The sequence below is a fragment of the Lissotriton helveticus genome, chromosome 7 (genome assembly GCF_964261635.1).
Source record: "Lissotriton helveticus chromosome 7, aLisHel1.1, whole genome shotgun sequence".
In the NCBI taxonomy this organism is placed as follows: Eukaryota; Metazoa; Chordata; class Amphibia; order Caudata; family Salamandridae; genus Lissotriton; species Lissotriton helveticus.
Genome location: NC_136068.1, coordinates 1,900,241,299 through 1,900,255,035, shown reverse-complemented (window position 1 = coordinate 1,900,255,035; position 13,737 = coordinate 1,900,241,299). Strand labels below are relative to the sequence as shown.

At 45.2% G+C, this 13,737-nt stretch overlaps 1 protein-coding gene across 20 annotated transcripts in view; it reads left to right on the top strand.

The window, feature by feature from the left end:
• Window positions 1–13,737, top strand: part of LOC144770864 (uncharacterized) — a 185,134-nt gene that overhangs the window by 159,192 nt on the left and 12,205 nt on the right. For 16 of the 20 annotated variants that reach the window (XM_078655658.1, XM_078655655.1, XM_078655648.1 and 13 more), the window contains 2 exons: window positions 9,838–9,876; window positions 9,980–10,030. The exons of 1 other annotated variant lie outside the window; for it this stretch is intronic. In XM_078655658.1, coding sequence (XP_078511784.1) covers window positions 9,838–9,876; window positions 9,980–10,030 — 90 coding nt within the window. Of the gene's footprint in view, window positions 1–9,837; window positions 9,877–9,979; window positions 10,031–10,113; window positions 10,260–13,737 lie in introns of all 20 variants that reach the window. 3 more of the 20 variants (XM_078655650.1, XM_078655647.1, XM_078655661.1) reach the window with 2 other exon arrangements.

Below are 13,737 nucleotides of genomic sequence, written 5' to 3'. Positions count from 1 at the left end.
GAAATCTATTCTGAAGGTGCCACCCAGCACCGCTGGAGTCATAGCTCATAGGGAGCTAGGGAGGCCATATTTGGATGACCTGCTAAAATCTAGGCCAATTGTGGCCTGGCTAAAAATATGGGCTAACCCAGATGCGCATCTAAGCAGAGACATTTTATTGGACTGCTTAGATAGGACCAATTGTATGCGCATCCCTTGGCTTAAATATGTGAAAAATACCCTCGAGGATTTAGGTTTTGGAAACCTCTTCACTAACCCTACAACAATTTCAGCCCAGCACAAGAAACAAGTAGGGGAAATTTTCCTAGAGCGGAAAATCCAACACAGAGCTGAGGCTGAAAGATTTAAAAAGACTGTGAGGGCTCATAATCTGGTGAAGAGTGTGGAGGGTATGGAGCCTTATTTGTACCTCATGCATAATGCACAGGATAGATTTCTTATGTGCCGTTTTAGATTGAATCTACTTCCTTTTATGTTGGCTTCACCAGCAGGTTTCTCCACGTCAATTGAGCAGAAGGGACCCTGCGGCTGCGACAACAGGTCTCCGCAGGACTCCCTCCATTTTGTTTTGCTTTGTCCCTATTTTTCTATGCCCAGGCGCAGTTTTCTTGTAAATATTTTAAAAAATGCCCATCAGGAACATGCTAGGGATGCATTAGTCTTTTTGCAAAAAGCCTCCGATCCCCTTATCTTGTGCTGTATCATGAATTTTATTAAGGTTGCGGTCCGATTAAGGATGACCAGGGGTTAGGAATGAAAGACTTTGGATTTGCTATTTTATGTTTATGGATCCGTAAATCGGTATTTTTTTACTTGTGCTAACTCTGTATAAGGATCTTGATTAATGTTTAATAACTTTTTATTAATGTATATATGTATGTGCTTTTATGGTGTTTTTTAATCACCGAATAAAGATTCTTAATTGAAAATTGAAATTGAGTCTCGAAAGCCTGACTGAGTGGGATCTAATAGGTTGTGCTCATTCATATACAAGGTTAGTTGTATGCTAACCACCTTCCCTACGATTTTGGCAAAGTATAGAAGGAGCGAGCCTGGTCGATAATTATCCAACTGGCTTGCCTTCACCCCTGTTTTTTTCTTAATTGGGATGACGACCGCATCCTTCCTTGGCCTAGGGACTGACCCTGATTCATAGGAGAGTTTCAGGAGGTGACCAATATATAAGAAGCCTAGATTTCCATACTCTTTCTTAGGGTCTTAGATTTAGTGGGGTCCTTGGGTGAGCCGGACTTGATACTTAAGGTAATGTTTTTAAGCTCCTCCAATGATGGGGGGACAAATCTAGAGAGGCTCGGGGCCTTCTCTATGCTAGGCTCCTCAATCCCCACCCCGCCTACGTTCCTTGCCTCGTCCAGGAAGGTGGAATACATTTTTGCTACCTTGTCTGAAAAAAAAATCTGCAATCAGGTTGCAGGTTTCTACTGAGCAACTATTTGGAGGGGAGGTTCTGGTAAGTGATGATATGTCCTTGAAAATTCCAAATAATTCTCGTAACGAGTTTTCCGCCTGCTCAATTCTCGAGTTATAGTAAGGAGCTTGAGTCCTTATTAGTGAGTGATAGGTTCTAAGTTTTGTTTTGTATTCAGCCTTCTTAAGATCGGTGGAGTCTCTCCTCCAGACCGATTCAGCAGTTTTACACAAGGTCTTCATTCTCCTAAGTTCATCATTTAACCAAGGCGCAGAATTTGACTGTCTCCTGGGGGCACTAGTCGACCAATACGCAACTTGATCTAGTGCCTTGGTGATCCAATTGTCTAGAGCAGTGCATGCAGTATCAATGTCATTGGCACCTGGTGGACCTCCCAACTGAAGGGCAGCATTGAAATTGGCTGTGGAGAACTTCGCCCACTTCCTCTGTAGGCTACCAGTCCCCACCTTCATACGGGGAGTGGGCTTGGGAACTGCTGCACTGAAGGGGATCAGATAATGATCTGGCCAAGGCACCGCGATGGGACTCTCAATTGTTAGCCCCCCCCCAGTTGGCAAAAATAGGGTCCAATAAATGGCCCTGTTGGTGGGTAGGGAGGGAAGATTGCAGACCCATCTGGAGTTTCGTCGCAAGCGCGATGCAGCTCCAGCAATGCTCTGGGGGGCCCTATCTCCACAATGCTGCGTCAATCCGTACGTCTGCTTCAAGCAGGCGCAGGATTTTGACGCAGCATGGGCCCAAAAGTGACTGAGTGAAATCTGTAGGATTTTACTCAGCCACTTTTGGGAGGCGTTCCTGCGCCGGAACGCCCCCCCCCCGCAATAGAACGCCTCCTTCTGGCGCAGGGCTTTGCAACGTGACGCATCTGGAAGATGCGTCACGGCGGCGGCGGCGTAAAAGAGGCGCAAGGGGCTTGCAAATCTTCCCCTAGGTTTTTAGGCCCTTTCTAAATTTGAAATCTGGGAGATGCGTCACATTCTAAATACCCCGCACCATGACGCATCTTTTGCTCCGCCTCTGCATCACAAAAGTGATGCAACAGCGGTGTAAAAGAGGCGCAAGGGGCTTGTAAATCTGCCACTAGGTTTTTAGGCCCTTTCTAAATTTGAGGAGATTGGATTCTTTCTTCAGCATGGTTAGCAAAGAGTTCGATAGGCTGGCTGTTGTAGCCGAGAAACTCTTGCCTCCCCATCTAACCTTGTTGACTCTAGGAACAATTACATTTCCCAGTTCGGTAGATCTAAGGACTCTGGCTGGAGTGTCTAGCTTTAGAATTTTTCTTCAGCTGTGTAGGCCTGGGTTGTTAAGAGATTTGAAAGCAATACATATTGATTTAAATTGAATCCTCTTGGCTACGGCTACAGACTAACACTGTGGAGACTGAAACAAATTTAGGGATGCTCAACAGTATTCTTGCTGCTGCATTCTGAGCCATTTAAAGTTTGTTATTGCTGCGCCTCCGAGCACTGGAGAAGCAGACGTGGTGGTCCTGGTAGTAAATCTGTGCTGTTGTCTTAACTGTGATGTGTCAGAAGCTTAGTAGCCTTTTCCTGATCAAAAACAACCTGATAATCTGCATAACATTGTGGTAGGGCTACAACACAACATACCTGATCATGCACACTTTATGTCTAAGCAATTTTGCTGGGCCTTCAAATCATTGGACAAAGCAATTCCAGAGAGGCAAAAAAAGAAATTCTAAATCCTTCCCTTCTATCCCTCCACTATCATTTTCAATCCAAATAACTGACTAACATATTCACCACTCAATTTACTTTCTTATTTCTCTATACTAATTCACCACTAATCCTTTATGGGTTCCGAAGCAGCATAGTACTTGCCGGAAAGTGCTAAAACACCCCATCAAGGGTAGCAAGTGCTACATAAATGCAAACCTTTTTCCCTCTTCTATCCCTCTGCTATCCTTCTCAATCCGAATAACTGACTAACCTGTCCACCACTCAAATTACTTTCATATTTTCACTATACTAATTCACCACTAATCCTTTATGGGTTCCGGAGTAGCCTGCTACTCGCCGGAAAAGTGCTTCAAAACCTCGTGTGGGGTAAGAAGCGCTATATAAATGCAATTACAATACAATTTTAAATATGCAGGGGAGTTTGAGTGTAGGGCCTTGTGTATGATGCATGCTAGCTTAAGTTGTATTCTGGCCTCGAGAGGAAGCCAGTTCAGTGCTTTCCGATGTGGAAAAATATGATCAAATTTCCTAGTGCCAGTAAGTAGTCTGACAGATGCATTGAGGCAGGCTTTTAAAGGTGCTAGGGAGATCTTGGGTAAACCAGAGAGGGTGGAACAGCCATATTCCAGTCTAGAAAATGACTAGTGCTTGGACTGCCAGTTTTAGGTCGGGAGCGGCAAGAAAGGGTTTCAGTATCCATAGGTGGCTTAGGTGGAATCTGGCTGATTTGGCCATTGAGTTGATGTAGTCTTGCATGTTCAGGTTGCAATCCAAGGTTATTCCCAGCGATTTGGCAGAGTCCACGATGGTGGGTGGACTATTTAAGTCTGTGGTGGCTTTGATCCATCTCTGGATCTCTGTGACCTTTTTAGGAGGGGAAATCAGAAGAAATTCTGTTTTCTTTGCATTTAGTTTGAGTTGGTTGGAAGAGAGCCATTGGACGGTCAGTGCCTCAGTCAGAGAGAGAATCTCTTCGAGAGATGAGATATTGATGTAGATCTGAGTGTCGTCGGCGTACATATGATAGGAGATATTTGCTGTGCGAAAAGACTTTGGCAAAGGGTTCTAAATAAAGGTTGAAGAGGGTGGGGGACAACGTTGATCCTTGAGGGACTCCAACCGTGACCGAAGAGGGAGCAGACAGGTTACCGTTAATTAGGAATCTCTGAGATCTGTTTTGGAGGAAGGATTTAAAACATTCGAGGACAGGCCCATCTAATACCCATCCTGGAATTGAGTAGCTTCCCATGGTTGACTGTGTCAAAGGCCGAGGATAGATCTAGGAGGATTAGGAGACAGGTTTTGCCTTGGTCAAGTGCATGGAGGGCATCATCAACGATGTGGAGCATGGTGGTTTCCGTGCTGTGTCCAGGACGGAATCCGGATTGGCAGTCATTGAGTAGGTGGAAGTTGCTGATGTGATGACTTAGCTGCTGTTGCACACATTTCTCCAGAACTTTGGCTAATAGAGGAATGTTGGAAATAGGTCTGAAATTGTCAGGGGTGGCTGGATCCAGCGATGGCTTTTTCAAAATGGGGAGGACTTGGCCCGCTTTGAGGGAGTCAGGGATTGATCCCTGCCAAAGAGAGGCATTAATTATCGCAGTCCAGCTAGGAATAATGGAATGGGCGGCGGCAGCGAGACAGTTAGAGGGGAGCGGGTCGTTGAAATGGTTGTTCAGGTTTAAGGTGGACAGAATTTTGGCGATAGAGTCTTCATCGTAGAGAGTGAAGTTGGCCCAGTGCGCTTGATTCTTAGGTGCGGTCTGCTGAGGCGGCGTGGGTGGAGGAGGCAGGTCAGGGGGGGTTAAAGTGTGTGAGGCGGGACTCAGTTCATTGCCCAATGTTTTGATTTTGTTCTCAAAAAACAAGGAGAATTCATCGGATGAAATTAGAGACTTGGGGTTTTCTTTCGTTGTTTTGGCCAGTTTGTTAGACTGGTGTTTGATCAGTTCAAAGAGTTTGCGGGGTCTGTTCTGGGCGTTCCCTAGATCTGAAGAATTCTGTTTTTGAGTTGAGGAGTTGAGGACATTCCTGTTGTAAGTATTTTTGGCTTGGCGGAGAAGTTTTAGATGAGTGGCGGAGGGGTGCTGTTTCCAGGTTCTTTCGGATTGTCGGAGGGATCGCCTCTCATTGTTGAGGGACCCGGTGAACCATGAGTTTCTATCTTTGACTTGAGTTCTAGAATGGACGACATAGTTACAGAGTAGTGATCGTTGAGGTCACTGACCGATGTGATAAATGGGGGGGGGAGGGAGGTCAGAATTGCAATAAACCTCAAGTTCCTTATGGTCCAGGTTCTTGGTGTTTCTGACCCAGCGTTTAGAAAGCACCGGTTGGGGTGCTCTTGCCTTGTGGGTGGCAGGTAGAAGGAAAGTAATTGTGTGGTGGTCAGACCAATCACACGGGGCTTTAGAGATAAGCTTAATGGTTGCTTCCTTGGAGATGATCCAGTCTAGAGTGGCCCCTTTCAAATGTTTTGAGAGTGAGCAAGCTTGGATCTGGGCTTGATCGGTCAGGAGGTCTTTAATTGCGTTGACATGTGGATCATTAGGATCGTTCCAGTACAGGTTGAAATCGCCAAGGAAAATGTATTTGGTGTTGGAGGAGCTCTTTGCTGTGAGAATTTCCATGAGGTAGTGAGTAAAGGAATCGTTCATGTCTGGGGGTGGTAAAAGATATTCAGATTGCACAATAGGAAGGCGTTACTGCAAATTGAGATGGCGAGGTATCCGAAGGAGTTGGAGGTATACGCCAGAAGCTCAGTGACAAGAAGGTTAGAGTGGTAGATGCAGGTGATGCCACCTCCTTTATTGCTATGTTGCCTGTCTTGTCTAGCAATGTTGTAGTTGGGGGGGACTAGGAGGTCCAGGCAAGGGAATGAGGACTCATTAAGCCATGATTCTGTTAGAATTGCTAAGTCGAGGTTGTTGTTCTGGATGAGAGCAGCCACATAAGCGGCATGCTTTACTGCCGATCTGCAGTTAATTAAGAGAGCAGTCAGGGAGGTGTCAGAGGGGGTGTCGGGAGTTGGGGCAGACAGGTGTACAGGCACTAAATAACTTCTCATCACACTTCTGTTATTGAGGGGAGCTGGTGTGCAGGGGTTGATAGCGACCGCACGGATGGGATGTTCTGCACTCACGTCTGCTAGACAAGGGGTAACTGGGACTGCTTTATGGTCATGGAGAATGGAGAGGATTTCCTTTTCAGTGAGGTCTAACAGGTTTGGGGTGGTGGGGGAAGGGTTGTAGGAGAGGGCGAGAGCTAGGATTTTCTCCTCCGATAAGTGGCAAGGTTGCTTTCGCGGGCGAAGGTGCCATTAGGAAAGCGGTAGTGGGTTTTTGGGGAGCTCTGAGATAGGAGGGGAAGTGGAATTTAGCAGGGGCTTGAGGCTGGCGAAAGAGAGTTCGGCGAGGTGAAGGAGGTTCGTTAATTCCCGGATGGAGTAATGTATGCTCTGTATTAGTATGGTGGCTTTGGAGTGCAGAGTATCGTTGTCCATAAAAGTGGGGGCATGGTAGAGGTGCTAGGATGGGCTGAGTTAGGGAAGATAGGAGGCGTGGATTGTGGGCTAGAAGGGCTAGCTTGCCCTGCATCATAGGTAGTTTGAGGTGTACCTGACTCAGAGTCCGAGTGGGGAGCTTGGTGGGAGGAGACCGAGGGTCTCATGTCGATTGCATTAGCAAGGCCTGTACATGAACTGAGGGGGTTAGGATGGGCTGTGTTAGAAGCCATTGAGACCCTGAGATAGAGGGGAGGAGCATATAGCCCGATGCCCGGGACATATTGTTTGGGGTCAAGGGCAACCAATTTTAATGTGTATTTTGTCCTTGGGACAAGTAGGCCCAACCCCCTGCAGCACAAACTCTTTGGCTGCCAGTTTACAGTACCACATTGTGGATCAAGGAAGGAAATTATCTACAATTAAGGTAAAGTGTGTGTTATATGTAATATGTGTGTTAATGCTGTTCAAACTTGTATATATGGTTCATTAACGCAAAGCCTTTATTATTAGGGTGAACACTAAAAGTAAATGTTTTAAGCTCAGCCTGCTCTACTGACTGTGGTTCTAGTATAAAAGTGTACACACATTTTCAAACTTTAGCAATTTGAGGCTCTGTACAATGCACCCAGAATGCTCTCTGTTATATGCAAATATTTGCAGAAGCTTGAAAGCAAGAGTGATGATTCTTTGCTTTCAAAATAAAACGTTCACAAAAAAATGCATGTAAGAATAGAAAACATTTCGCTAAACTACTGTAAGATTTTAGTTACCGTATCTTTGTAGCATCATTTAGTAACATGTTGATGTATCTTAGTATTTCCCAAAAATATTCAAAATGGAATATCAGTGTAACCAGTTTAAATTTGAATATGGAAAACAAAAATAAACAAGCATTGGCAAAGCTAGAGAGTCTGAAATTGGTGGTCAGCCTTTTGGTTTTGTCAAGGCGTGACTTGTTTAGGCATGGTTTTTGTAAAACCTTAAATGTGGGAGCTACTGGGTCCTCACCATTCTAACAAGCATTGGCAAAAGCAAAACAAAAAAATGTTTGTCTCAGCACACATTGCCACAGCGGTTCTGGGCACTGAACAAAACTACTTTGTGTGCCAATATGTTCCTTCTAAAAGAGCAGAATACTGTCACTTACAGGGAGGCCAGTTGATAGACAGATGGAGAGAGACACAAAAAAAAAATAAGGTTGTGGTTAACGCCAGGCCTAATTAGAGGCCCAATTATTAAAGAAAGTCTCAAAAGTGCATCCATGGTATATATCCTTGCATTAATTGCATATGTACAGTTTCCATGAATTCACAAGAATTTACAGAAGTAAGCCAATAAATAGTACTCCCAGAAAATATTTGGGAACTGCATTTTAGCATGGGCAAATATGCAGGTGTAGATTTGCCTATGTGAAAATCTGAATGTTTTCAAGTTCACTTTTCTTCCAACCACTTTTTTCCCAACCCTGGAAGAAGTTTTAAGTCTGCCACTGTCAGTAGTAAATTTCCAACCGTTCTCCGTATGGGAAATGATTAGAGAAGAATTGGTGAAAACCCTTAAAACATACACGTTAGTAGGTTTGCACAGACTAAAAAGGGCATTCCAACCCTGGAACTATTGCTTACCACTACCTTCAGCCCCCAGTATGTACACCTGCAGAAACATAGCAGCATAAGGGAATTGCTAGTATTCAAACACTACTATGGTATGAACCCTGGCATAATCAGAGAGGCTATATCAGAACTCTTATATAATGAGATTGTTGCGTAATTTGTTGCCACATTACATGGCACAAAGGGGACAAGAGGATTTTGTTTCAGGACAAGTAGATTTATTAAGCAGCCTGCCCCATAGAAAAGTAGATATTTTATTAAATTCCACACCCCTGAGAGGAGGCTTGGATCAGTACAATGCCGCTTTTGTAGAGGGCGATGGTGAGGTCAGCTCGCAAGTAACAATTACTTTTTCTATAATAAATTAAGCATGGCTAAAATGAAATACCCTGAGGCACTCAATCAAGCTTACCACAAAACATTTTCAGGCACCTATTCAGCATGGTAAAAAAAAACATACACATACAACAATTCAAGAATAAAATCCACAAACTCACAGACACATACTGATATGAAAAATATACGCATGCAGCAGATCAAGACTAGCAAAAACATACTCTTCTGCAGTAAATTAAGCATGGCATAAATGAAAATACTCAGGCAGACACAGGTAATAAACTAATCCAGAATCAGGATGCTCTAGCTTCCAGCAGCATAATAACGCATTGTGCCCAAACAATCAAAATTGCTCATTGATGCCGCAAACTGGCCGACGCTGAGGGACGTGTTGCTGCTTCCTGCTTCTTCCGTGTGTAGCCAAAAGAAATGCTCATTGCTTGGTCCAATGAGCTACTCTTTTGATTACAACCAATGAGAACAACTCAGTAAAGAAAGGTAACCAAGCACAAACCAGACCAAGTGACACCAGGTATCATGGAGGCACGTCCAAGTGGAAGTACTGTGCTGCTGTCAAATGGTCGCTGCGCACCATCCTGGCACAAAAGATAGCAAGTGGTAAGACAGTACATGCACCAAAACATTGAGCATGTAGGTCAACTTCAAGAAATGCTCCCGTAGTTCCAGGCAGCACACCGAACTCCTCATACAATGAGTGGCAATCCAACTTATAGAAATGCACATTTGAATCCAGGGGACACCATTAAAATGCAATCCAATATGGTGGGGCTCCCAGAGCATTTCTGATCCCTTGAAGCTTTAATGTCTTTTCCTCAGAGTGTTCCTCCACATTTCTTCAGCATATTCATGATTTCCATAACCTTGCACCTTGTTCCTCACACGTGGATACAATTCTTGATCTCACCAGTGTAATAACGGAAGATAATCACGAGTAAACTTGTAATGATGCAACCAGTAATATAGAAAATAAGGGTATGATTTATTGTACAGGATAATATTGGGTTACAGGTAGGGTAGATGCATAGCCCTAACAGGAGTAGCATCCTTGCTACTCAGTCCACTTACAGCAACTGACATTCATTCCCACCAGGCACTCATCAACATTCTATTACATCACACTCACACTTACTGAGCAGCAGGGAACTGGAAACCAAGGAGAGGATGCATTGATACAAATCAAGATACCACACATGTCTTTTCTTTCCACAGAGCTCCTGGAAACTGTGATCCTTTTGGAGGACTTTGACGGTAACATGACAATCTTGGTATTAAGTGAACATGCAAATGGGCACCTGCGCCGTACCTTCTGCAAGGGATTACAAGTTCCTTTTATATTCTTTCTTTCTTACAGGTTATTCAAACAAATCCACTGAGGAGAATTTAGGAGCTGCAAACAAAACAGGTGAGTCATGCAGTGAAGAGTTTCTGGCAAGCGTGGTGGTAGGAGCTGTAATGGTTTGACACAGAGCTTTTTCTCCTGCCAAGCCTTTCAGATAACGAGGACAGCAGTGAGTTGGCTGTGGCCTTTTATACTGAAAAATCGTACTATGTACTGTCTGCGGTGGATCTGGTGCACACTCACAACCGATCCCTGAGAGTCCCGCCTCCGTTGCTTTGCGGCAAGACCACGGGTAAGACAAGGTTTTTGTTTTTCCCTTGAATTTCCTTGGTCTCTGCAGCCTGGGGGTGCGACGGACTCTTTTTGGACTGTCTCTGGCTGCCACCTGTCCCCTGCAGCACTATCTCTGGTCCTGATTTAAACTCTCTCTCTCTCTTTGTGGTCACGATTTTGCTCGTCCTTCTTACATACAATGGTCCGCCTCTTGTGTACTTTGACTACTCCCTTGTGCTTCTTGTGGCTTCAGGTGCCGTGGTTTTGTGGTTTTCCTGTTTTGCCCTGCCGGCTGTAGCCCGAGGGGATGGTTGAAAGTTGAGAAGGGTCCAAGGGTCCTGGTCCTATCTGCCTAGGGTCCTACATTTCTACACCCTCAGCAATTCTGGTCAGTGCAAGGGGTCGGAGTTCCAGTGTCCGACAGGTTCTAGATTCGTATTCCCCGAGCATGCACGGGATCGGTGTTTCATTCTCCGACAGATTCTAGATTCTTATTCCCTCAGCACTTCAGGTTTTTGCATGGGGTCGGAGTTCAATTCTCCGACAAGTTCTACGTTTCCCTTCTATCTTGTTTTGATTTTGCAAACGTCGCACTTTGTGTCTCTTGTTACGGGTAACAGCCACTGCATTTATCTGCCTTGCATTCTGGTTTCAAAATTACATTCCATGTCATTTACCGTTTTCGTTCTGATTTGAATTATGCCGTGACATTGCATTTCATATTCTTTTTACTCTGTATATTGCTTCCCTGTTCCGGTGCCTGTGCCTCCCCTCACAGGCTATCCCCGGCAAATAACTTTATGAGGACTGCCTTTACATCCTTCACTCTTTCCCTTTCTTCTCCTCATGATCTGTTTCTGCACGGGTTGGGTGTTTTTGTTTATCTCTCACTTCCACGTTTCATTAGGCATTGCCGACAGCCTTTGACAGCTCGTCCTCTGCGCTTACTAAAATAGGAAGTTGCTTGTGCTATTTGCAGATCACCGTCACTCATTTCCTTCCATGGCGCCTCACCCCTCCCTCTTCCACAGACGATATTGAGCGCCTGCCTCGCGCCCCCCCACCTCCTGACCACCTTTTTTCTTGAATTTTTCATCCCTCTATGCTACTCTCTCCGCCACACCTTCCTCCCCCTTCCACCTCCTCTCCACTCTCTATCGGCACACTTGCCTCACGACCACCTCTCCTCCTCCTCCCCTTTTCTATGTCCTACACTACCTCTCTTACGTCCCCCCGCTGTAGCATCTCCATCATTCCTGTTTCTTTTTTTTTGGGATATCACGTCTATATCATTGCTTCTTTCTTTTAGGATGCATCCTTTTTACCTGATCAGTATTTATTGCTCCATCTGTATTTGTGTTTAAACAAAAAAAAGTCACTGTTTTTTGTTTCCTGTTTTATGTTCATTTGTCGTGCTTTATGTCATCTGTCTCCTTGCTTGTGCTTTTGATAACATCTGCACCATTGCTCCCCTTGCCCCACCCCCTTGCTCACCGTTCCCCCCCGGTGTCTGGGTTGCATACTCACTAACATTTCCTTTTATTGCACCCCTGCTAGGTAGCATAGCCTTCTCATACCCCACTGCCTACCCTTGCCTCGCGTTTTACCAATTACCATCCACTGTTTTGTCTATCATTTGCTCGCGCAATTGATTGCCAAAACAGGGGGGGGAGAACTTGTATTTTCTCCTACCCCTTGCCTCCCTCTCTCTGCAGCCCCCCCACCCCAGTTATGCTCTGCCTCCCCTTATATTTGTGATGTCCAACGCCCCACCACGCATTTTCAATTGCACTATCCAGTTTCTTCACGGCATTCCTCACGTCGTCCATAATACCACTACTAGCGAATTCACTCAGCTTGACGACGGATTCCGCAATATACTAACCGCCGTTTGGGCAATTTTGGGGGTCACTTTCACTCCCAACACCCACCTACGCATCTCTACACTTTCCATGAACGAGATATATGACGCCCTCCCAGATATATCTCTCACCCCGCCATCTCCAGACACTACCCGCCCTCACCTGCTGTACGCAGAAGAAGCCTCTAATTCCTCCACTCTATCTGCCCCCCCTTTCTCCCTCGTGAATACCTAGATTACCCTAACCAGCCTGCCAACTCACCCATCTTTATCACTGACGAGGATTCCTCAGTAGATTCTATACAGTCAGCTGTTTCATCTGAAGCGGCGTCCATTCCACCTCTGGAAGGTGAAGGTCCTGACTCCCCTACACCCTCAGTCTCCGACGCCAATTCTTCCCACTCACAGTCTGAGAACGATACAACACCTCTTTTAAGAGCACTGTTGTCCGATTACTTGCAAGACCCCGCAGACCCTGCATCCCTACATAACCATGACAACGTACCCCATTATTCCAACTTTATGTAGGGGAATGACCGATAATACCCATGACAATATCACAATATTTCTAATCAACGATAACGTTGTGGGCATTTCTGACGGCCGTCCGCCTTGCTTCATCCACGTGACACCCCTCACCAGCACGGTTCTTCTCACAATACTTCAAGCACTCAACATTGACTATAGCCACACCAGACAGATTACTCTATCTATCGCACCAACATTTTCGTGCCCCCTTGAGCCAGCACCAAACACCTTCAAACACAGACGCAAATAGTACACCCTCATACATTCGCACAACTAATTTCATTACAAGCCTAATGCAAGCGCTTCAGGCAGTATTTGACAAAAGAATAATAGGCGTATCATCGCTCAAAACACCAGAGTGGATCCACATACATATCCGTCTATTATCCCCAGGCTTAGAAATCCCCACAACTTTTACTTCTTCCTGGCCCCAAAACCATATACAGAGTAAGATTATCCTTGCCCTTGCCCGTTATAAACTTGAATTTCCTGACTTCTCAGCTACAGGTATATATCTGGGACCTGACGAATTGGACTTAAGGCTAATACTTATGCACACTGTTTTCTGTGAAGTAGGAGACGAACTCATAAAAGATCGATTCCCCAACTTCCCCAGCGTCTAGGGTAAAAATACATAGGTAAAGTACACCCACCCTTCTGTGCAGAACACACAGCATCGCCAATACGTTAGTGTCCCCATGAACAGGATACTGAGTTCCACTATATACAAAACACCTGCAGGATTTTATATATATTTTATCCTAGACCTTGAAGGGTGGGGAGGACTGACAATCCTATCAAGCGTTTTTCCCAGACACCCACACTAGTCTAAAATAGCTGACGCCTATTTTGGGTGCCAGCTTCTTTTCCCTGAGTGCACTCCCTCCCAAAATATTGAATTACAGAACGCCATATATGACTGTGTCCTTGAGGGAGTAGCAGGTGAACTCGTACCTGATCTCTAGGACAGCACAGACCGCACCATCCCCCATTGAAGGGGCTACCTTCCGATCACACAAATATCTCATCATGGCGACACCGCTCCAGCACGTCCTGAAAACATTTGGTGGGCAGGAACAACGCATACTCAGACATTGTAGGGAGCTCC